The 23,827-nt window shown below is 42.6% G+C and overlaps 1 protein-coding gene across 4 annotated transcripts in view; it reads left to right on the top strand.

The window, feature by feature from the left end:
- Window positions 1-23,827, top strand: part of DIMT1 (DIM1 rRNA methyltransferase and ribosome maturation factor) — a 624,336-nt gene that overhangs the window by 145,230 nt on the left and 455,279 nt on the right. For all 4 annotated transcript variants that reach the window (XM_044063822.1, XM_044063821.1, XM_044063820.1 and 1 more), the window contains one exon: window positions 12,767-12,816. In XM_044063822.1, the coding sequence (XP_043919757.1) occupies window positions 12,767-12,816 (50 nt within the window). The remainder of the gene's footprint in view (window positions 1-12,766; window positions 12,817-23,827) is intronic.

Here is a 23,827-nt window from a genome sequence, read left to right as displayed (position 1 = left end):
CAGGTTTGAAAATAAACTTTTTAGATATTCTCTTTTGGTGGGATTTGTCAGAATCAAGATTTCATAGTGGCATCTTTAGAAAAGAAACATTCACTAATAGTTACTTGCATTTCAAAAGTGGACATCCAACCCATACTATAAAGAATATACCAAAAGGGCAATTCATAAGAGCAAGTCGAATGACTACAAAAGACAGTGACTTTTATGAGGAAATGGATTTCATTACCGAAATGTTCATCAATAGGGGATATAACACCTTGCTTTTGGAAAACATAAAAAAAGAAGTGTTGGAAAAACGTAGTACTCACTATCAGGCTATATTAAACAACAAAGATAGTTTTTCTACTTCAGGAACATTAAATGATGTAGCAAGTAAAAAAGTAGTCTGTTCTTTGGATATGACTATAGACAGTGAACATATTAAACAAGTTTTGAGAAAAAACTGGAGAATTCTACAGGGGAACTTAGACATTAGTCAAATAGTTGGGGAACAGCCCAATTTTGTTTTGAGGAACACTTACAACATCAAGAGAGCTTTAGAAAGCAATGGCCATAGTAAAGCTGTAGAAATCAGCACCACACAAATGAAGGGTATGTTTCCTTGCTTCGGATGTAATATGTGCAGGTTCATTCTGCAAGGCCCCTATATAGTGATAGACACCATGGATAGAACTATTGAGGTACCACAGTATGTTAACTGTAATACCAAAGGTGTTATATATATCAGTTTTTGTAGTAGTTGCACCTCATTCTATATAGGAATGACAACCAGATGTTTAAAAACTAGAATACGTGAACATCTATACAGTATTAAAATTAAGGACACAAATAACGCTTTATTTAAACATTCTCTAGTTTGTCACAATTTTAAAAAATTCCTTTTCTCAGTACTAGAAGTTTGTCAATCAGACATGAGGGGGGGTGATTTCAAAAATTTTGTCGAACAGAGGGAGACTCTGTGGCAAATAAGATTGAAATCAAACAAACCCCCCGGTCTAAATGACTCAATTAACATCAAATGTTTTTTAAAAAACAACAAACTATCCATTGATAAAAATATAGCAATGGAATTTTTTAATTAGTATGTCTTTTTAAGAAAATGTTCACATTTATTGAATGATTGGATGTCAATCATTGATGTGATTATTTAAACAGTGACTGTGGATTTTTAATGCATTCTGAAGAAGTCTCTGACGAAAGCGTGTGTCGAGTAAAGTTTATTACGCTATTCTGCTGTTTTTTGAGTGTTTTTTTTACCATTGTATTTACTTTGTATTCACAGTGCACAGTATTCTAGTTTGTGCATTTCATTTCTGCTAACTGCGAGCTGCACGGACTGTTTCCTTCTTCGACCAGTATTTTTATATTTACATAATCTAATTTTTTCATAACTGCAATAGCTGTACTCTTGTCTGATTTCATTATCAAAACTTCAGAGTTATTACAAACGTCATTTAAAGCTTTTCCTGTTCTACAGTGAGATTAAATCATTTGTTACTCATATTTCTTTACCCTCTGTCTAACCATTCTCTTGGATTCCTTTCACAGACTGTGGAAAACGCATTTAAAGTATTAATACAGGGTTAAAAGTGCTGTTTTAGTTTAATACATCAAATTGTACAACATTCAATTCATTCATTAAATATTTTAAATTTAATTTCCTAATGAACAATTTAATATCTTAAAATCACATCAACTGTGTTGGCTTTATACCACATCTGTGGACCTCAGGAATGGAAGTATCTCCTGATGTAATCCCTTTAGCGACCCCAATTTGCATCAAACACTGACTGCTGAATTCTCTCAGTAGAACCTGCGCTTTTCCAACCACTTCTTTCAGCAAATTAGAAGTGGAGGCAATTTCGGAGGGAATACTGTAAGTGCGCAATTCAAATAATTGTTCCACTGGACTCCTTTCCCCCCATCTTCCAACAGCACAAAAAGGTGTTGTAGTCACAACTGTCACACGAATAAAAATGACAAAACCAACAACTCCAAAGATGAGGAAAACCGACAGAGAACTTCGAATTAAGCACTTTCGTCCTTATTTTATAACAAAAAATGTAATCGGAGTAAAAGTGTATACAATGTGTGTCTGCTTGTGTGTGTGTATATATGTTATGTATATATATATATATATATATGTGTGTGTGTGTATATGTATATATATATATATATGTATATATATATAGTTGCATAAGTGTGCAAACCCTTAAACTAATACTTTGTTGAAGCACCTTTTGATTTAATTACAGCATTCAGTCTTCTTGGGTACACACCTGCCATCAGTTAAAGAGACTCTGATTAACCCCAAATAAAGTTCAGCTGTCCTAGTAAGATTTTCCTGACATTAGTCAGTTGCTTGCTACAGCAAAAGCCATGGTTCACAGAGAGCTTACAAAGCATCAAAGGGATCTCATTGTTGAAAAGTATCAGTCAGGAGAAGGGTACAAAAAATTTCCACAGCATTGGATATACCATGGAACACAGTGAACCAGATAGTCATCAAAAAGTGGAGAAAATATGAGACAACAGTGACGTTGCAAAGAATTAGATGTCCTTCCAAAATTCATGAATGGACAAGATGAAAACTGGTCAGGGTGGCTTCCAAGAAACCTACAACAACACTGAAGGAGCTGCAGGAATTTCTGGCAAGTACTGGTAGTGTACTACATGTGACAACAATCTCCCATATTCTCCATATGTCTGGACTATGGGGAAGGGTTGTAAGGCGGAAGTCTTTTCTTACGCAGAAAAACATCCAAGCCCAGCTAAAATTTGCAAAACAATACATCAAGCCTCCCAAAAGCATGTGGGAAAATGTGCTATGGTCTGATGAGACCAAGGTTGAACGTTTTGGCCACAATTCCAAAAGGTACGTTTGGCGCAAAAATAACACTTCACATCACCAAAAGAACACCATCCCCATGGTGAAACATGGTGGTGGCAGTATCATGCTTTGGGGTTGCTTTTCTTCAGCCGGAACTGGGGCTTTAGTCAAGGTGGAGGGAATTATGAACAGTTCCAGATACCAGTCACTTTTGGCCCAAAACCTTAAGGCATCTGCTAGAAAGATGAAGAGTTGTTTCACCTTTCAACGTGACAGTGACCCCAAGCATACATCCAATCAACAAAAGAATGGCTTCACCAGAGAAACATTAAAGTTTTGGAATGGCCCAGTCAGACCCCATACCTAAATCCAATAAGAAAATCTGTGGGTGACCTGAAGATGGCTGTACACAAGGGATGCCCTCGCAGTCTGACAGATTTGGAGCGCTTTTGTAAGGAAGATTGGGCAAATATTGGAAAGTCAAAATGTGCCATGCTGATAGAATCCTACCCAAGAAGACTAAATGTTGTAATTAAATCAAAAGGTGCTTCAACAAAGTATTAGTTTAAGGGTGTGCACACTTATGCAACCAGCTTATTGCACGTTTTTTATTTTTTATATTTTTCCCCCAACAGATTTGTTTGTTTTTCAATTAAATTGTACAGGTTATAGGTCACATTAAAGGTGGGAAAAGTTTTGAAATGATTTATTGTGGTCTCATTTTTTTATATCGCAAAAACCTGGCATTTTAACAAGGGTGTGTACACTTTTTATATCCAGTGTGTGTGTGTGTATATATATATATATATATATATATATATATATATATATATATATATGTATGTATGTATGTATATGTGTGTGTGTGTGTATATATATATATATATATATATATATATATATATATATATATCGGAATCTGCCAGCAATGTGAGAGTTTTTACTTTTACTTTGGCAAAACCTCTTGCAAAAACCGTCTGACTACATTAAAGAACATAATGCGGAAATAAAAAGCAAAGATTACAAAAATGCACTGGCCAAACATAGTACTTCATGCCCCAACTTTCAACTTTTTAGATTTTTTTGTCATTGAACAAGTAGAACAGTTTTTTGGTGACACATACATTAGTTGAAGTGTTTGAATTAAAATGGCAGGCCTTGTTTAATGCTTAGTCTGCCCCAGGCATCAACAAGAATCCGACAGGCTTGTTTTCTCCTTATTCCTTAACCTGTCAAAAGCTTTCAATGTAGTTTCTCACCCTAAACTCCTTTATAAACATTCTCAACTTGGACTGGCCCCTTCTTTGTTACTGTGGTTCATTAGCTGTTTAACTGGCAGGCTGTCGTCTGTAAAATGGCAGAATACTCTCTTTCTGTACTTGCACGTCTCCAGTGGTGTACCCCAAGGCTCTATTCTTGGTCCCTTCCTCTTTAATATCTTTATCAATGACCTCTATACTTCTGTACGTCCAGCCTGTGTTATACATTGTGCTGATAATTCCATACTTGTGGGCTTCTAGTAACTTGCCTCAACTCGCTTTATCATGAAAGAAACTTTTTCCGTATTTGAGGAATGGCTTCATTATGCCCAGCTACTAGTCGGTCTTAAAAAAACAAAATTGCTACTCTTTTTCCAAAATCACACATGCCTGATAAAGAGAATTTCAAAACTCTTCACTAAACAAAATTGAAATTGAACTAGTTTTCCATACACATCCTGGAGTGATTAATAGACGAGACCCTTAAAATTGACCTAAATATCCAAAATAACATAAAAAAGACGCACCAAAATTTAGGGAAGCTCTACAGGCATACAAACCTCTTTAGCTACACCATCAAAACTTCTCTTGCCACTACCTATCATATCCCATCTCTCTTCAGCAGTGCAGCCACCCTATCCAACCTTCAGGCTACAGTTAAAAAAAAAAAAAATAAGTTGGATGCATAACATAATAAGGTTGCAAAATTTGCCACCAAGAAACCATTCCACACCCATCACTGTGTTGTTGCCCTTAATGCTTTGAATAGTCTCAAAGTGTCTCACCAATTGCGTTACATACAGCTCATCTCCACACACATCATTATTTACAAAGCCGATGACTATCCTGCTTTTACCCCTATTCTCCATTCCAGTTACCCCAGTAGACTACTTTGATCTAATGAACAACATCTTCTCAGCATTTATAAACCTATAAAACCTGTTACAAAAAAGTGGAATTCTATGCCTCTACAAATTAGATCTACATTTAACATCTCCAGCTACAAATTACTATTAAAAGACTACCTAAATGAAATCTGGCTCTGTTCCTGCACTACTCAAGGCTAGTCCCTCCCTCCTTCCACCACCAGCGTACTTTGACTGTATTCAGAGAAAAGGAATTAGTAAAATCTATTTCTTAGACAAAGATCAAATATATTTTTGCCTAGGCTATATTCTCTAGTCATCTCTGATGTTCTTCATCTCACATTGCTGCAGTCCTTACATATGGGTAGTCCGCTGTCCTCGGTCGGCCCGAATACCAAAGTATTAGGCTGACGTCGGTAAAGGCGCTTAAAACTGACATCAGGACGTCAGGGTACAAAAGCGCATGACCGACGTCATATCCTCAGTCTTTTTTGCCGCATGGTCCGATGCAGAAGCAGCGTTGCAAGTGCCGTTCGGCGTTCTGAAATTTTTCGAGTTCGGAGTTTCAGACCGAATCCAAGTTGGCTAAGTACCCCGTTGGGGAATATTTTGTTTTTTTCTTGCCTCAGTGTATCACCGGATGTCAGAAAAAGTGAATAATTGTATTTCTTGTGGGAAACAGATACCGCATAAGGATTAGCATTCTTTGTGCATTCCTTGTTTGGGGCCTGAGCACGGCGTGATGGTGTCGCTTTGTGCTAGGTTTAATAAGCGCACTATTAAGCGGAGGTTGGATTGTGCTAGGCTGGTCTTGATGGCGGTGCAATTATAATATGCCGTCGGATTCTCCGGCCGCTTCCACGAAGCGCAAAGACAAAGCGGTTAAACCTAGGCAAGATGAGTCGTCCGTTCGGACGCCGGTTCTTTAGAGCTTCAGTGGAACCGGTGGTTCGATGGAGGCTTCTCTGGAGTCTCAGGGGGAGACTTTGATTTTGCAGGATGTGGCCTCTCAAGAGGCAGGTCAGGCTGAAGGGGCTTCTCAGGTTTCTGTACTCCCTCCCTTCCCAGGGTGGTTAGACCCTCTCCTTCTGTTTCCAAGGCTTCTTCCAGAGGCAGGCCAGGTTTAGCTTCTGTTGGTGTCAGTCCTAGTTCAGCAGGGTCTGTGCCTAAGAAGCACATGCTTAAAATGGCAGAAGATTTGATTACTCTGATTAGAGGTTCTTTGCCCCCTCCTGATAAGAGGCCTAGGGTGGAGCCAGAGTTGGAAAGTTTTGAACAGGCTTCGATGTTTCAGAGTCTTGCTGAAGACTTGCAGGAGTACACTCCTTATTCTGATTCTGATGCAGAAGATTCCACCCCTTCTGCTTCTCCTCCAGAGGATTTTTCTTTTTCAGAGACACTTCATTCTATGAGGGAACATTTTAAGTGGGAAGGTCAGGACTTCTCTGATTCACGGAAAAGGCTTAGGGAATTTTTGTTTTACCTCAACATAGGCCCTTAGCTATACCCCCTGTTCTGGATGTTGTGCAAGATGTATTTTCAGAGGCTTCACTTAATCCTGATTCTCTGCCTCTTGCGCCTGTTAAACCGGATAGGTATTACAGGGTGCCTGAGGCTCATAAATATCTCTATAAGAGTCCTAGGGCGGACCCAGAAACTATTAGTCAGGGACCTAAGGGTGTCAGGGCCTCTGTTGTAAAGAATCCGGTTCCTCTAGATAAGGAGGCCAGAGCTTTGGATAGATGGGGAAAGAAGGTCTATACATCTTCTACCTTAGCAATGAGGGCTTTGAATTGCCAGTTTCATATGTTGAAATATCAAAATTTTCTTCTTTCTCAATTGAAATCTAAGGTGGATGCTCTGGCAGAAGGCATTGAGTGTAAAGAATTACAAGATTTGGTGCATGTCTCTGAACAGGTGGGTAAGCATTCTTTACAGTGTGGTTTTGATGCTTTGCAGGCCTCTTCTAGGGTGGCTGCCACTGGTTCAGTTCTTCGCAGGCACGCCTGGCTTAAGGATCAGAATTTATCTGACCATGTTAAGACAAGGATTTTGGATGCTCCTTTGCAGTCTGAAGTATTGTTTGGTCCACCTGTGGAGTCAGTCTTGAAGAAAATGGAAGACAAGGCTAAGTCTATGCAGACTGTTAAAGATTTTTTGCAAGTTCAGCCTCAGTTTAGTAGAAATTGGCCTGCTAAGGGGTGGCGTATCCTTCTTCTGATTCTCAGTCTAGGGGTAGATCTAGACGTGGTAGGGGCAGAGCTCAGAGTTCCTTCAGACCTAGAACATGGAGTTCACCTGCACAATCTTCTAGTGAGGGCAGGGGCCAGTCCTTTCGTAAACAGGCCCAATGACCTACTTTTTCAGCTGCCAGATCCTTCTTGCCTGGCAGCACCTTTGGGAGGACGGTTGGCACTCTTCAAGGAAAATTGGATTTTAATTACCCAGGACAAATGGGTATTGGATATCATACGCCAAGGTTACAAGTTTTATTTCCATACCTTGCCTCCTTTCAAAGGCATGCCAGACGTTCCTCCTCAGCAAAGACTAGAGGCTCACAAACAGATTTCTCTACTACTTCAAATAGGAGCTATACAACCGGTCCCTCTGCCAGAAGTGGGCCTAGGATTTTATTCTCGCCTGTTTCTAGTACCAAAGAAAGGGAACACGTGGAGACCAATTTTGGATTTATCCATCCTCAACACATATCTGGACATTTCCAAGTTCAAAATGTTGACGTTACAACAGCTTTTACCTCTGCTGGGCAAAGATCACTGGATGGTGACTCTGGATCTCAAGGAGGCTTACCTTCATGTTCCTATCAGGCCCAGTTGCAGGAAGTAGCTGCGTTTTGGCTGGGACTTTTCATTATCAGTTCTCTGCATTGCCCTTTGGCTTATCTACTGCCCAGAGTGTTCACGAAGGTTCTGGCTCCAGTGGTAGCTTTCTTCAGGCTAAGAGGAATACAAATCTATCCTTATTTGGACGATTGCCTGATTCTGGCTCAAGGAAAGGACGAACTTCTTCATCATTTACAGTATGTGATGGCAGTGTTAAGATGCCTAGGGTATTCTGTGAACGAAATAAAGTCCAGTCTAGTACCCTCTCAGGACATGTGCTTTCTGGGTGTGAGACTGAATACAGCATCCCAGATGACCTTTTTGACCCCGGACAAACAAAAGAATCTTTCTCTTTATTTCCATCATTTGTCTCGTCAGTCCAGGCTGACTGCAAGGACAGTCCTTCAAGCCTTGGGGTTCATGGCATCTTGTATTCTGGTACTTCCCAATGCCAAACTGCATATGAGGAAGCTACAATGGTATCTCAAAAATGTATGGACACAACACTGCCAAAATATGGACACTGTCATTCAGATAATACCTTGCATTCAGAAGGAATTTTTGTGGTGGGCTCAGGAATGTCACCTAAACAAGGGACTCTCTGTGACCCGACCAGAGGCGAGTCAGATTCTAACGACGGATGCCTCAGACAAAGCTTGGGGAGCTCATCTAAATGGAAAATGGGTACAAGACACGTGGCCTGCCAGACTTCAACATTTACATATCAACTTGAAGGAGATGTTAGCAGTCCAATTTGCATTGATAGCTTTCAAGGATTTACTTCTTCCAGGGCAGGTGTTGATTCAAACAGACAACACAACTGTCATGTGGTACATCAACAAGCAAGGGGGGACACATTCATACCCTCTATGCAGACAAGCAATGATTTTGTGGGAGACTGCTCTCAGTTTACAGCTAAATCTTCAGGCAAGGTTTCTGCCAGGAGCATAGAACTCCTTAGCAGATGTGTTGAGCAGACAAATTATGGATCCCCACGAGTGGAAATTGGATCCTCATGTATTTCAAAAATTGACAGTGTTATGGGGAACTCCAGACATAGATCTGTTCGCCAAAGTTTTGCACAAAAAGGTTTCATCCCACAGCTTGGAAAATGGATGCTCTCTCATTCAGTTGGAGCAATCTTCACGTGTATGCCTTTCCACCACTGCCTCTCCTCCCAAAGGTACTCCTGAAGGTCAGACAGGACAAGCCAACTATGATTTTAATAGCTCCGGATTGGCCTCGACAGCACTGGTACCCATTACTGAGAAGTCTGGTACGGGAGCCTCCATGGCCTTTGCCTTCGATTCCACACCTGCTGTCTCAGGAGAACAGTCATTTACTCAATGTCAAACTTCACTCTCTGCATCTAACAGCCTGGCATATTCTGTTTTAAACCCTGGAGGGTCTCAGCTTCCACAACAAGTTTTGAATGTTATTTTGGAGGCCAGAAGGCCTAGTACAAGGAAAGTTTATGCAGATAAATGGAGGAGATTTTTAATTTGGAGTACAGCAAAGGACTTTGATGTTTCTAAACCTAATTTAAGTGTTGCTCTTCAATACCTTACTGAGTTATTGGTCAAAGGTTTGTCCTTCTCCTCTATAAAGGTTCATGCTGCAGCAATTTCTGCTCACTATGATTGTGACCCACCATTATTTTCTCATCCTTTGTTTAAGCAATTCCTTAGAGGGGCAAAGAATATAAGACCCCCACGTAGAGCTCCTACTCCTGCTTGGGATCTCAATTTTGTGTTGGAGAAACTCACTCTACAACCTTTTGAGCCTGCAGCTACTGCCGAGTTGAAATATTTATCATGGAAGACTGCTTTTTTGTTGGCCATTACCTCTGCTAGGAGGGTTTCTGAATTACAGGCCCTTATGGCGGTTGAGCCTTTCTTAATTTTCGACAAGGATAGGGTGTCTTTGCGTACTTAACCCTTCCTTTATGCCTAAAGTGGTTTCTAGTGTGGCTTTAAACCAAACTATTCATTTGCCTACTTTTTATGCAAATCCCCAAAATAAAGGGGAGAAGATTTTGCACACTTTGGATATACACAGACAGTTGCGATATTATTTGAGCAGAACTAAAGGGTTCAGGCAGTCTCAGCAGTTGTTTGTTTCATTTGCTTTGGGTTCTCAGGGCAAACCTGTTTCAAAACAAACTATTTCTAAGTGGATTGGTTTTTGTATTGCTTTCTGTTATTCCCATCATGGTAAGGAGATTCCAGCTGGGATTAGGCCTCATTCCACTAGGGCTACTGCCACTTCTACAGCTTTTTAAGGTGGCTACTAAAGATATTTTGGAGGCAGCTACTTGGAGTTCAGTGCATACTTTCTCTAAGCATTACCACCTTCCACTTTACTCTAAATCTAGGGCTGGATTTGCCACTGCAATTTTACAGGGCATTTTGGCAGCTCCTAATGCTTTATAGCTTTGCCATCCTCCCTTTCCTCTGCTTTGGGATTCTACCCATATGTAAGGACTGCAGCAATGTGAGATGAAGAACATAGTACAGTTTTGTACCTACCATAAATGTAGATGTTCGAAGATCCACATTGCTGCAGTCCAACTTACTCCCTCCTTCCCCTCTGTAGTTAGAGGTGGTTGTGTGGTTTGGGTTGTAAATATTGTAAATATGGTTAGTGCAGGGGTGGTTGGTTGTTCTTTGCTGTTTTTTGGCCTTTCTTTTTAGGGCCTTCTGACATCTGGGGCAAGAAAAGACTGAGGATATGACGTCGGTCATGCGCTTTTGTACCCTGACGTCCTGATGTCAGTTTTAAGCGCCTTGACCGACGTCAGCCTAATACTTTGGTATTCGGGCCGACCGAGGACAGCGGACTACCCATATGTAAGGACTGCAGCAATGTGGATCTTCGAACATCTACATTTATGGTAGGTACAAAACTGTACTTTCCAGCTGTTATTTTGTGTTTAATACCATCTGTATGAACTTCAACTTGTGAACACTTTATCAGTTGACAGTGTTCTTTTTTAATCTGTTATACCTGTCCAAATATTTGCACTATGTATGGATAGGTAGACACTGTATGAGCTGAAGCTGAATTTTTACTTTGTTAATATGTCCTTATTTTGTATTAGGCTTTGTAATAACTTTATTTAACTGAAAGCATATTGTGTCAATTTGGAGATTTTTCCCCTGAAAATAGGATATTAGCCCAGTTAGACTTTCCTAGTTAACAAATGTCAAATAAAATAAAATGTCACTTGTTCAAATTTTCCACTGTTTTTGCTGAGTGGACACATTCCTGGATTTCTAGTCATGCAAGATTTTTGTACTTACTCAGAATATGATTTGTTAAGTGCTGAGACACACCAAATGAATACATTATAACCTGCTTCATTTGCAGGTGAGACCATTCATCAGTATATGGTTATGGAAAACACCCCCATGCTTCTGTAAAGAAGTGGGCTAAATATTTTAAACTATATAACTTTAAGAAAAAAATCCATGTTAGCCTTCTCCGTGGAGCAGAGGGATGGAGCTATGACTGGAGCACAGTTGACTTTGGTTTGATTACCAGTCCTAGCTTTTGAGGAGCCAGTTTGGTGACTAGAATTGAGCATCATTTTGTTGGCTTAGCTATCACAGTGAAGACTGCTACAGCTGGTGCTGCAGACCTCAGTTGGTAGAAAGTGAGTGTGGGGAGGGAGTATTGCAACACCCCCAGAAAGGGTGTGGAAGTATTGACAGATATCTGTGAGATTTCATTGTTGATGTCCTTACACATTGTGAGCATGGGGACAGGATTAAGGCTAGGGTATGTAATCTCCACAAATTCCCCAGGGCAGCAGGATGGCATTGCACTGGGATGCTTCTACTTCCTGTCTGGCCTTGAATATCATATTAAGTCCGGGGAAGAAATTGGCCTTATAGACTGTTGAGGAGGAACACCAAGAGCAGTTGATAGATTTAATAAAAATGATGTTTTTTTTGGTGGTGTGTGTGTCAGTATGTTTGCATTTATCCATATTCAAAACTGAGATAAGCAGCTTAATTCTGTAATCGTTAATTTCTTTAAATTTAACATCCTGCACTTTTTATTTTCATTTAAGTAGTTTTCTGATTACTTACTTTTCCCCCAAAAATCCATTTTTTTCTCTTGCATTTCAGTTGTATATGCTTGTATATAATTTGTAACACTAGTGTTTCATTTATGCATTTTGTAATTTCTGCATCTAATGTTGAGGTTAGAATGTCCAGGTAGTTAAAACTTCACTTAATATTGGTCTTTTTGTGATATTTTTGCCCTTCTGACATAGTGCAGTCTTCATTTTTTTCTCTTTAATTTCCCTGTATCATTGATCTGGAGTTGCCCCCTCTACTGGCTTATTAGATTTATTCCATTTTTGGTGAGAGAGGAGATGGGGCCTTGCCTCACCATTTTGTGGGACTAGGTGGATGCGAGCTATCCATCTTAATACCCTCAGAGGCAGGTATGCATTAATCACAGCTGTGGATCTTTCCACACTTTAATAATGCTCTCTACCCTTTGTAGGGAGCTTGCTGCTTCTGTGCTTATGAGTACCAGGAAACACATTGCAACAGTTGTGGGAAATCCTGCATTTTCCCCTGGGAGATCAGGGCGTTGGCCTAAGCCACTCATTTTTATAACTCCTTTGGCTTGCAGTCTCTCTCTCAGACTGCTTCTTGAACCTGGGTCATCAGCACCCTTATGGGTTTTATGGTTTTGTCTTTTCTTAAATAATTCTACAGTTGTAATGCAAATCTTCCTTTCTAAAGTTCTTTCATTTTATTAAGCAGCAGTTTGCTTTCACTGACAATATCCCAGCTTACCTGTATAGACAGTCTTGTAAAAAGTTTCTTCACCATTGCTTTGAGCACTTTGCATTATTTTCTTCATGGTGTTTTTTTTTTCCATAAAAAAACTTGACATTGTTGTCCTCTAGAATTGCACTGAACCCATTTGTCTTTTTTTTGTCTTTCACAGATTTCATCACCGTTTGTGTTTAAGTTGTTGCTTCACAGGCCATTTTTCAGGTAAGGTACAGGGCAATAAATTGTCCATTATTCATACTGTAGTTTATTGGTAAGAATGAGAAAATTAAAAAAAAAAAACGATATTTGAGTAGTAAATGTCATAATGTAAGGACATAATGTAAGCCACCCTTAACCAAAAAGGAATACAAAAAAATAAATAAAAAACGAGAAAGCACTCCAAAATATGAGAAATAATCCTGCTTTGATTGGGAGAAGTTTTTTTTTTCTTAACTAAAATTAGGCAACCGTTAATAGAGTGAGATGATTTGTTGGCTTTGATTATTTGTTAAAGTCACTGTGCTCTATGATAAATACTAGTCCTTATTTGTGCATTCTACACATTGCTCAGCTGCATGGTGTAGAATTGCAGAATTATGAACTTCGATAGTATGAACTTCTTTAGAGGGCATAGAATAAAGAAAAAAGGTTGACAAGAATTTTAAGACTGGTGTATGAGAATAAAAGACTACTGTAATTTCCTACAGCTGATTTCTGTTTTTTTTTTTTTGATGCAACTGGGTGATATCGGCAGACTGATGATTTTTCTGTAATGCAGCTGCAGACATAGAATTCTCACAAAAATGAGTATATCTCTCATACACACACACACACACACACACACACACACACAAATACTGCGCTTTCATAGAGGACCCAAAGTTCACTGCAGTCCACCATATCCAAGAAAATATAGTAGCACAGCTCAGAGAAAGGATAAGTCTCACTAATTAAATAATAATAACAAGTGCAGTACTAAAAGCAGAATGGTGAAAAACTTCTAAAGTTACAGCTTCATTGACCTAGGTAACATAAGATCATGATTTGGTATTTTCTTTGTTTTATCTGTTATTTTCATTGTGTCTGTAATTTGATTGTACTGGTATAATTTTTCACAAATTAAAATTGTAAAAGTCATGCAAGAAAGGTAACTTCTACCACTTGAGTGCAGAATTAACTTTAAAATTTAGCAACATTACAAGCAAACATTTACCAGCTTAACTCTGATCTTATAATTGAAATTGTTAGTCATGATCTGTTAAACATTATGACTCCTTGTTTACATTGTCATTACGTCTGCACCATTCTGTCATGAATTGTAATTTCACATTGCTTTGCAAAATCACCTTCAAGTGACGATTGTTTGACAATTTTTGCATTATTGCTTGAAGTATGGTGTGTTGTTTTTCGCCAGAAACAGTGAAAATTGATAATTTCATTGAATTTTTCGCCATATTATGAACAGACTCAGAACAGTGACAGTAATCAGCACTTTATTATCAAAGATGATGGTGAGCAGTTAACAGCACCTTGTTTAGGTCTGCTTCATTTTAAAATCTCTGACAGGATTTTTATTAAAAAACTCAAATAGAACATTTGAAACTTTGATGGATTTATAGTTGAACATCTTCTGAAAGATTTACCACAAAAAAAATAACAAGTTTGAAAATCTTATAACTGCCTTTTTCTGTCAAGAAGTCTAGAAAGAAATAATTATCTCAGAATGAGCCACTCTAAGTCCAGTGTACAGGACAGTACTATGAAAAAAGACATACAGGCTATACTAAGTAACATCAGTAAAGATAAATTAGAAAGCAAAATGAACAATTTTGAAGAGTAATGTAAAAAACAAGTTGAAGTGCTTAGTGAATCTCTTAAACAGTTCTGAAGTAGTTAACTTCATTTATCTGCAACCTGTGGGTATTCGGATCCATATTGGATCCGAGCTGGCAACATTTTTTCAGCATCTGCTCCAAGCTCCTCCTCTTACACATAATCCCTCACATCACCTAACTTCCCGCAGATCTCGTTTGCCGCTTCATGCATACGCATTGTGGTCTCTATAGCTCCAAGATGGGTGTAGTAAGTGGTACTTTTTGATATATATTTAGTGTGTGAGTGTAGTCATTTGTTGATCATCCCTTTCTTCCCCTTCATTGTTCGTCGGTTTTCTGTCAAAAAAAAATAGTAGTTTAAAAAGTTAGGATTTGTGAGGTAGTGTAGGCCTAACCGTCCTTAGTGTGTGTGTTTGTTGGTTTAGTTTTGGCTGAGTGGTGTGTGGTGATGGCTGAGCAGCCAAAACCAACTTTTAAAAAATGCACAGTGTGTGGCCACAAGCTTTCACCGGCTGATGGCCACACTCTGTGTGTTATTTGCCTGGGTGTTCCCCACCTATCTTTGCCTTGTAGTGTGTGTGCAGGGTTCAACCCTAGGGGAATTGAAAGAAAGGAAGGCAAAGCTGGTAGCTAAGGGCCTGCTATCAGTTTCTGCATTGGACTTGCTGACCTCGACATCGGCTCCAGTAGCCGACCAACCCCTCCCTTCAGGCTGGGACACAACCTCCCTCTAAGCCTTCTGAGATGGGGACAAAATCAAAGGACAAAGATAAGAGAGACAAGGGTAAAAAGAGGGGAAAGGCACCGCAAACGGTTTCCAGAGTGAGAGCCATTTCCCAGTCCACCTACTAAAGTTGTCAGGACCACTTCTCCTCAGCTCCACTCCCCGAGGTTCTCCCCAGAGCCGACTGAGCCCTCGGCATGCTTTTCGGCCCCAAAACTTGGACCGAACCACAAAAGGAGGGGGAGTATCGATATTCATCAAAGATACCCACACCTCCAGGTTGGTGGCAAAGCACGAAGCATCAGAGACTATCCATGTGCAACTAACAGTGGGTAAAACTGCCTTCCAGTTTATAGCCTGCTACAGACCACCCTCCCAAACCCAGGAACCCCACTTGGCCTTCCTGAGAACACTGGAAAATATGAAGGTCTCTCCGAACACCATTATATTGGGTGACTTCAACTACCCAAACATAGATTGGGAGCATTACTCTAGCTCCAACACCCTTGCCCAAAGGTTCCTAGAATTCATAAACTCAAATGCTATGGAACAACTTGTTACCACTCCCACAAGAGGGGAAAACATACTGGACCTGATCATCCCCAACATGGGGACTCTATGCTCCAGACCAGAAGTGTATCCCTCACTGGTAAGATCAGACCATAAACTGATCTCATTGGATATTCACATCCCGACCCCACCCCCTGCCCAGAAAACCACAGTGAAAAACTTCTCTAAAGCAAATTTCACACTCCTCAAAACCGAGGTAGAATCCTTCAAAGCCCCCGGGCCTGTGGAAAATACGGCCCAGACTGCAGAATCCTTTATAAATGCATTCTGTGAACACCTTCAGGAATGCATGGATCATGCAATCCCAAATAAAACCAAGACCCAATCCTCCAAAGGCAGACGACCTGTCTGGTGGACCCCAGCCATAAACAAACTATACAATAGAAGGAGGAAGCTACTACATGATAGAGCAAAATCCCAAAAAGGGAAGGCATCTCTGATCAGTATTAGCAAAAAACTAAGGGCACTCATAAAATCGTCAAAGGCCAGCTTCGAGAGAAAAATTGCACAGGACACTAAAGATAATCACAAGGCTTTCTTTAGTTATGTTAGGAACCTGGGTGGGAATTCACAGATATGCTCAGAATTAGTCCAAAATGACAAAAATACACTGATCCCACAGACATTGCCAACATCCTAGCTGACAGGTTCAGTGCAAACTTCTCCCCCCACCAAAAGGGAAAATATCTATCCCAGCAGAGTGCTGCCCCCCCGACATCTCAGATGCTCAGGTGGGAGCCACCCTCTCCAAAGCAAAAAACACAGCATCAATGGGACCAGACGGTGTCCCAGGCTGCGTCCTACATGAACTCCAAGAAGAGCTAAACCCAAACATAAAACTACTGTTCAATCTCAGCCTTACTACAGGATATGTACCCAAAGAGTGGCGTACAGCAACAGTGGTCCCTCTCCACAAAGGTGGTGCCTCAACGGACCCTGGAAACTATCGCCCCATAAGCCTGACTAGCTTGGTCTGCAAAGCTATGGAAAGGATCATTATGGACCTCATAAATAAAGATATTGGGGACCTACAGACACTGGATCCTACCCAGTTTGGCTTTGTTAAGGGCAGATCCTGTCTCTTAAACCTGGTTGACTTCTTTGAAACAGTCACCAAGGCCATTGACGAAGGGAAGGTGGTCCACACAGCCTATCTGGACCTCGCAAAAGCCTTCGATACAATACCCCACTAGGGCATTATAGATAAGCTCACCAGCTTAAATATAAACCCCTATGTCACTAGATGGGTTGCAAACTGGCTGAAGGACAGAACCCACATGGTTAGAATTGCTGGAGCCATGTCAGACTCCAAACCAGTTACAAGTGGCGTCCCACAAGGCTCAGTCCTGGGACCTCTCTTGTTTGGTATATATTTCTCGGAGGTACAGGCCAACACGGAAGGACTGTGGCTGACCAAGTTCGCAGATGACTGCAAACTGGGTGCCATAATCGACTCTCCAGCCGACACAAGCATCCTCCAAAAGGGCCTCATAGAAACAGACAACTGGTGCCAGAGCCATGGCCTCAAGCTAAATGCCATAAAGTGTATAGTCATGCCCTTTGGCAAAAACAAAGCGCCCACAAATTACCACATAGGTGGTAATCCATTAAGTACAGAAGAAGTCATTAGGGACCTGGGGACCCAAGTTGATGGCTATCTCTCATTTGATAACCACGTGGCGAAAGTGGTTAGAAAAACATTTTATATAGCCCACCTAATCATGAAGGGATTCACATCTAGATTAGGGGAGGTCATCGTGCCTCTTTACTCATCCCTCATCAGGCCCATAATCGAGTACAATGCCCCTTTGGGATGTACCTTATCAAACACCTGCAGCAACTGGAAAGACCCCAAAAGTACCTCACCAAGAGGATCAAAGGGCTCAAACAGATGCCATATGCTGCCGGTTAAAGAAACTCCAGCTCTACTCAGTGGCATACCGACTGCTCAGAGGTGACCTGTGCCTGACGATAAGGCCATGACCAACCCGGAATTAAGGGACATGCTGCACCTCAGAAAATCCAAGTCCCATTGAGCTACACGCTCGAGACTTGAACCTCAGCACTGAAATAAATAGGACATGCTGGAGGGACAGATTCATAACCCAGAGGCTCCCTTCACTATGGAATAAAATCCCAGTCCAGGTTAGGCAGAGTCCCTCATTGACTCTCTTCAAGAGGAATCTTGATGAGTGGATGGGAGATCATAGGTTTACCCCGGGTATCACTTCTGTGTCACTGTTAGACAGAGGCACAGTATACTAACCTCGAAAAAGGGCATAGCAGAATTAATTTAAAATGGGTGGCGAAAGCCAAACATACTCTGGCTAGGCTTATAAATGCCCTAGGGCAGGTAGCCTAGTATAAACCTATGAACCAGAGGCCTTCTTCGAGGTCGTCTCACAAACCATCCAGATCCGAGTCGGTCGCCTCCTCGCAATCAACTCTGAGTCTGTCAGAGCTTGACATGGACAGGATGATGCAGAGGTTCATTCGGATCCAAATCCAAATGGGGGTCTTGCCAAGCCCTTCTCCGGCCGGAGGAAGGACCTCTATGCCCTTCTTCCATCCAGTCCCTCCTTCCCCTATCCGACCTGCGGTTTCGGGGTTTATGGATCCAAGGATCCTCAGAGCTGGGGGTTTGGTGCCGACGGTTCCTCTAACCTCGACGCCGGCGATTACCTTGAGTTCCTTGGATCAGACTTATTCGTATCCGAGCAACTCTCGGGGCCGAGAATGGGGAGCCTGATCTGAGGGAACGGAGGTGTCTTCGGCTCTGACTTTGTCGGATCTGAGCCGTTCCTTCGGAACCCTGGCTACCTTGGCCTTCGCCACGATCCTCACGACGGAGGCGGGGAGAGCTTCTTCCTTGTTGGTTGCTAAGGAGGTGTGCTCTCTTTCGGCCTTTGACGTGATGGAGAGGGTTTTCCCCCAAGGATTGAGACCCCCAGCCCATTGCCTTGGACTCCATCCAGGCTTCCGTGGATTTGGTCAAGACTCCCATCAGCTTGTCCCAGGGACAGCCCGTGCTAGAGGACCCCTTGGTGAATCCCTTCATGGAAACCCCCCCCCCCCCTTGAATTACAAGCACTCTTCAGAGAGTTCCACTGAGGTGGCTCCCAGTAAGCACTCATTTCAGAGGAGGCACATGGACTCCCCGGTGTCCCTCACAATATATACTGACTTGGAATAAGGTGAGGGTTCCCCCAGGTCACCTCCCGAAGATGTCTCCTTTGGAGACATCATGGAAATCCTCCGCCAGAGGGGAGGTTGGTCAGCCCCAATACCCTCTAAAGATGAGTCTGTATTCCTGGAGGCCTTAGGCATGGGCCCAGCTACATCCTGGGTGTCCCCTCCTGCAGATCCATTAGTGGATCTCATTACCATGTGGGCATGGAAGGAGTCTGACACCATAGAGCCAATACCCAAATGCCCAGAGAGGATCCTTTCTCCTCCCAGAGACGGACAGGCCTGGTACAAAGGATCCCCAGTGGATGCTTTGGTGGTTGCAGCTGCCACCAAGAGAGAACTGGCACAGGAAAGTTCTTAGGTCCACCCTCCGGACAAGGAGTCGAGGGCAGTGGATCGGTTTGGGAAGCAAGTCTTTTCTTCAGTGACATTTTCTACACGAGCGCTGAATTATTTGGCACACATCGTTCGACTTCAGCGAGACCTAGTCACAGAATTCGCTGTGTTCGCCCACAGAGTCTTTGTTGCCAGAGGACAATCAGCTGTTCTCAGCAAAAATGTCGACTCTGACATCTGTTTCAAACACATACAATGTGTCTTCTTTCCCATGCCACGGAAGGAGCGGCTAGGGCGGCTGGGACCGGCGTAGCTATGAGGCGACATGCCTGGCTCAGACTTTGTCAATTCTTGGACCCCTTAAAGGCTTCGTTTAAAAATGCTCCCTTTGACGGTTCCTCCCTGTTCGGGAAGGCAGTTTGTGACACCCTGGTCCAGAGCGAGAAGGATGGGAAGACTCTGTCTGCCGTCGGAGTCTGCTTCTCTAGCTCTCAAAGATCCTTTTCTAGGAATCAGAGAGGGTAAAAGAAGATGTGGTTCTGAAAATCTCAGTTTTCCCGGGACTCTCAGGACAACTCGTTCTCTAGAGGCATTGGGGAACAAGACAGACGCCACCCCAGAGGCGGAGGGGGCCCGAGGAATTTCGGGTCTAAGGAGGTGGTCTTGGATAGACCCGCGCAGCAACCCTGAGGGATTGCCTGACTGTTCTACTCTGGAGACAGTCTGGGGAAGATTGTCATTGCATCTAACGGCTTGGGAGTCCATTACGACGGACCGTTGGGTGCTCCAAATAATATCCAGAGGCTACTCCGTCCTGTTCGTTGCCCCACCAGTCCAACCAAAGCACCTCCCAGATGTTCCACCCGCTCAAAGGGAGGCAGCAACACAAGAAATTTCAAAGCTGCTTCGCAATTGGGCTATCGAACCGGTCCCCCTAGATCAAGTCTGGATTAGGCGTTTACTCCAGGTTCTTTTTAGTGCCAAAAAAGACGGGGGACCTCAGACCCATATTGGACTGATCAACCCTGAACCTGACTGTAGCCAAGCAAAAATTCCGGATGGTCACCTTGCAGTCCATTCTGCCGTACCTCTGAGAATGCGACTGGATGTGCTAGATAGACCTCCAGGATGCTTACTACCATATCAAAATTTGCAGAAGCTCCAGGAGATTCATTCGCTTCTGGCTGGGAGCTAATCATTTCCTGTTCAGAGCCCTTCCTTTCAGTCTCACCACAGCCCCCCTGGGTGTTTACCAAGGTTATGGTGGTCATAGCGGCTCACCTGAGGCTTTAGGGAATTCAGGTGTTCCCTTACCTAAACGATTGGCTCCTTGCTGCTGCCACCAAGTGTCTACTTTGCATGGCCAGAGACTCCTTCCTGCATCTTGCAGTCAACCTAGGGATTACCGTCAACATCTCCAAGTCCTGCTTGAACCTGACACAGACCTTGGAATTTATAGGGGCACGGCTGGACACTTTACTATTGCAAGTTTTTCTCACTCTGGACAGGGTCCAGAATCTGCGGGCTCATGTGTTAGTGATCCTCGTCCCCAGGACACCAATGGCGAGTGATGATCTCTAAGCCCTAGGCTCCATGGCCACAGCAGTCTCAGTCCTTCCCTGTGTGCGCCTTCACATGCGGGTGCTTCAGTGGACCCTAGCAGTTCAGTGGTCTTGGTTAGACCTCCCCATGGACTATCCAATACGAATCAGCAGAGCCTGCAAGATTTCTCTTCTGTGGTGGCTCCAATCACCGGAAATCATGACAGGTCATCCCTTCATAACACCCACAGCCCAAGCCACAGTGACCACGGACGCCTCCCAACTCAGGTGGGGGTGCACTATTTGGGGAGGACGGTCCAAGGCACGTGGTCTCAGACCGAGACCAGATTGCATATCAGTGTTCTGGAGATGAAGCCATTGCTTTTGGCATTGCAAGCCTTTCATGCTGTTCTTCCTCCGGGGACGATTGCAGTTCAGTCAGACAACATGTCTGTTGTCTGGTACATCAACAAACAAGGAGGAACCAGATCTTACCCTCTCTGTCCCAAGGCCATGAGAGTGTGGGAGTGGGCAATTTCCACCAGTCTGTTTCTGATTGCAATGCACGTCCCGGGACGCTCCAACATTTTAGCAGACAGACTGAGTCGGGCTATCCTAATGCCTTACGAGTGGTCTCTGAAACAGTCAGTAGCGGAGGAGATCTTCCTTGCGTGGGGTCAGCCTTGCTGCGATCTCTTAGCATCTCCTTCCATCACGAAGTGCAGTGAGTTCTTTGCTCTGATCCCCTCACCTTGGGACTCCCCCAGAGACGCTCTCGTCCATGCTTAGCCTCCTGGGTTACTGTATGCTTATCCCCTGTTACTTCTCATTCCGAAGTTTCTTCAGAAAGCTTGCCGACTGGGCTGCAAAGTGATCCTCATTGCTCCGTTCTGGCCTTGTCAGGTGTGGCTCCCCTTCCTCTGGTCTCATGTCCTAACTCCTCCATGGATTCTGGATCCCTGCCCGGATCTCATCTCTCAACCCTCGGGCATCAGTCTGCCCGATCTGGGCAGCCTCAAGCTGACTGCTCGGTTGCTCCAGTTCCCTTGATTGCTAGGACTCCAGGTCTGTCATCTTCATTAAAGAATATATTGGTGGCATCCCACAAAGCTTCCACTAGGAAGATTTATTGCAGCAAATGGAAACGCTTCTCTATTTGGGCTTCTCAAAGGAACCTAGATCCCTTTACAGCCCCCATTCCTGCACTGTTGGGAGTCTTTGTCCTATATTTTCCAGCAAGGCGCTAGTTCCTCTATGGTGAAAGTACAACTGGCCGCCATATCTAATTTTCATGTCGGCAAATATCTGAATGCTCTGGCCTCTTTGAGATTGTGTAAACTTTTCTGAAAGGTACTTTTCTTTTACGTCCCCTGGTTAAGGATTCTGTCCCTCCTTGGGACTTTACCTTAGTTCTGCAGGCGTTGGTGGCTCCCCCATTTGAACCAGCAGAGTCAGTAGATTTGAAATTCCTGTCCTGGAAGACAGCTTTTCTAGTGGCCATTACTTCGGCCAGAAGGGTTTCTGAGATCCAAGCTTTGTCTGCCGTGCCCCCTTACTTGATCTTTCATAAAGACAGGGTTTCACTCCGCACGAACCCTTCTTTCTTACCGAAAGTTGCTTCTGAATCAAATATTAACCAGATGATTAATCTGCCTGTGTTCTTTCCAAATTTCCAGAACAAGGGTGAATATAAGCTACATTTGCTAGATGTTCATAGACAGCTTCATTTCTATTTACACAGGACTAAACAATTTCGTAAGTCTGACCAGTTATTTGTGTCCTTTTCCAGACCCTTTTTGGGCAAGGCTATATTTCCAAGGTCTCCTTAGCTAGATGGATTACACAATGTATGCTCCAAGTCTATAAGGATAAAGGTCTGTCCCCACCTGGTCCTATTAAAGCTCATTCTACCAGATCTGTGGCAACTTGTGCTGCCTTTTGGTCTAGTGTTTCACTGGATGATATCTGTGCAGCAGCAACCTGGGCAAGGTCACATACATTTATTTATCATTATAAGTTGGATTTGATGTCTAGATTGAGAGCATCCTTTGGCTCTGGGGTGCTCAGGAATATCCTTCCATGAGGGCCTCCCAGGAGTTTTGGTAGCCGAGGACTCTGTCCCACAGGTTGCAGATAAATGAAGTTAACTACTTCAGGTAAAGAAGCTATGTACTCACCATAACGTTCCATCTGAGTAGTTATGCTTTATTTTCTGCAATCGTCCCGCCCTCCTTCCCCCGAACCTGTTCTAGGTTAGTGCTGTTATTGAGTTGCTAATAGTCTGAATAGTGGCAAACTCGATCTGAGGGAAGGTAGGAGATGTGAGGGATTATGGGTAAGGGGAGGAACTTGGAGCAGATGCTTGAAAAATGTTGCCGGCTCAGATCTGATATGGATCCGAATACCCACAGGTTGCAGAAAATGAAGTATAACTACTCAGATGGAATGTTATGGTGAGTATATAACTTCTTTTTTACCACACATCTCAAGTATAGAAGAGGCAATGTCTGATTTTGATGGAAGATTACTTGAAAATGAGAATAACACTGAATTTCTTCTGAAACAGAACAACTTATTCTGGGATAAAATAGAAGACTTAAGATCTAGAAGGAATAACTTCAGGATTTATGGGATTCGTGAAAAAGAAGAGGAGATAGTATGATTAAATTCCTTGATACCTGGCTGCCTAAAACTTTGAACCTCCCTAAAGCTTTTTCCTTTGTCATTGAAAGGGCACATAGATCACTTTCTAACTCATCTTAAAAAAAAAAAAAAACCTTCAGCAAGGTCCGTGATTGTAACATTTTTCTCAAGTCAAGATAAGGATTTAGTCTTAAAAGCTGCATGGACTAATTATCCAGTTAAAATTAAAGGACATGCCATAAGATTTTACAGTGATTATTCTACATTAGTGATGTCCAAGGGAAAAGCATGTACGCCGCTAGTTAAAAGCTTAAAAAGCAATAGTATTAAAGCACAAATATTGTTTTCAGCACAAATAAGGATTCACCTTCCAGGAGGAAAGAAAATGAACACCG

The sequence above is a fragment of the Protopterus annectens genome, chromosome 2.part2 (genome assembly GCF_019279795.1).
Source record: "Protopterus annectens isolate FY-2018-M chromosome 2.part2, PAN1.0, whole genome shotgun sequence".
NCBI lineage: Eukaryota > Metazoa > Chordata > Ceratodontiformes > Protopteridae > Protopterus > Protopterus annectens.
This window is presented reverse-complemented; position numbering and strand designations above follow the sequence as displayed.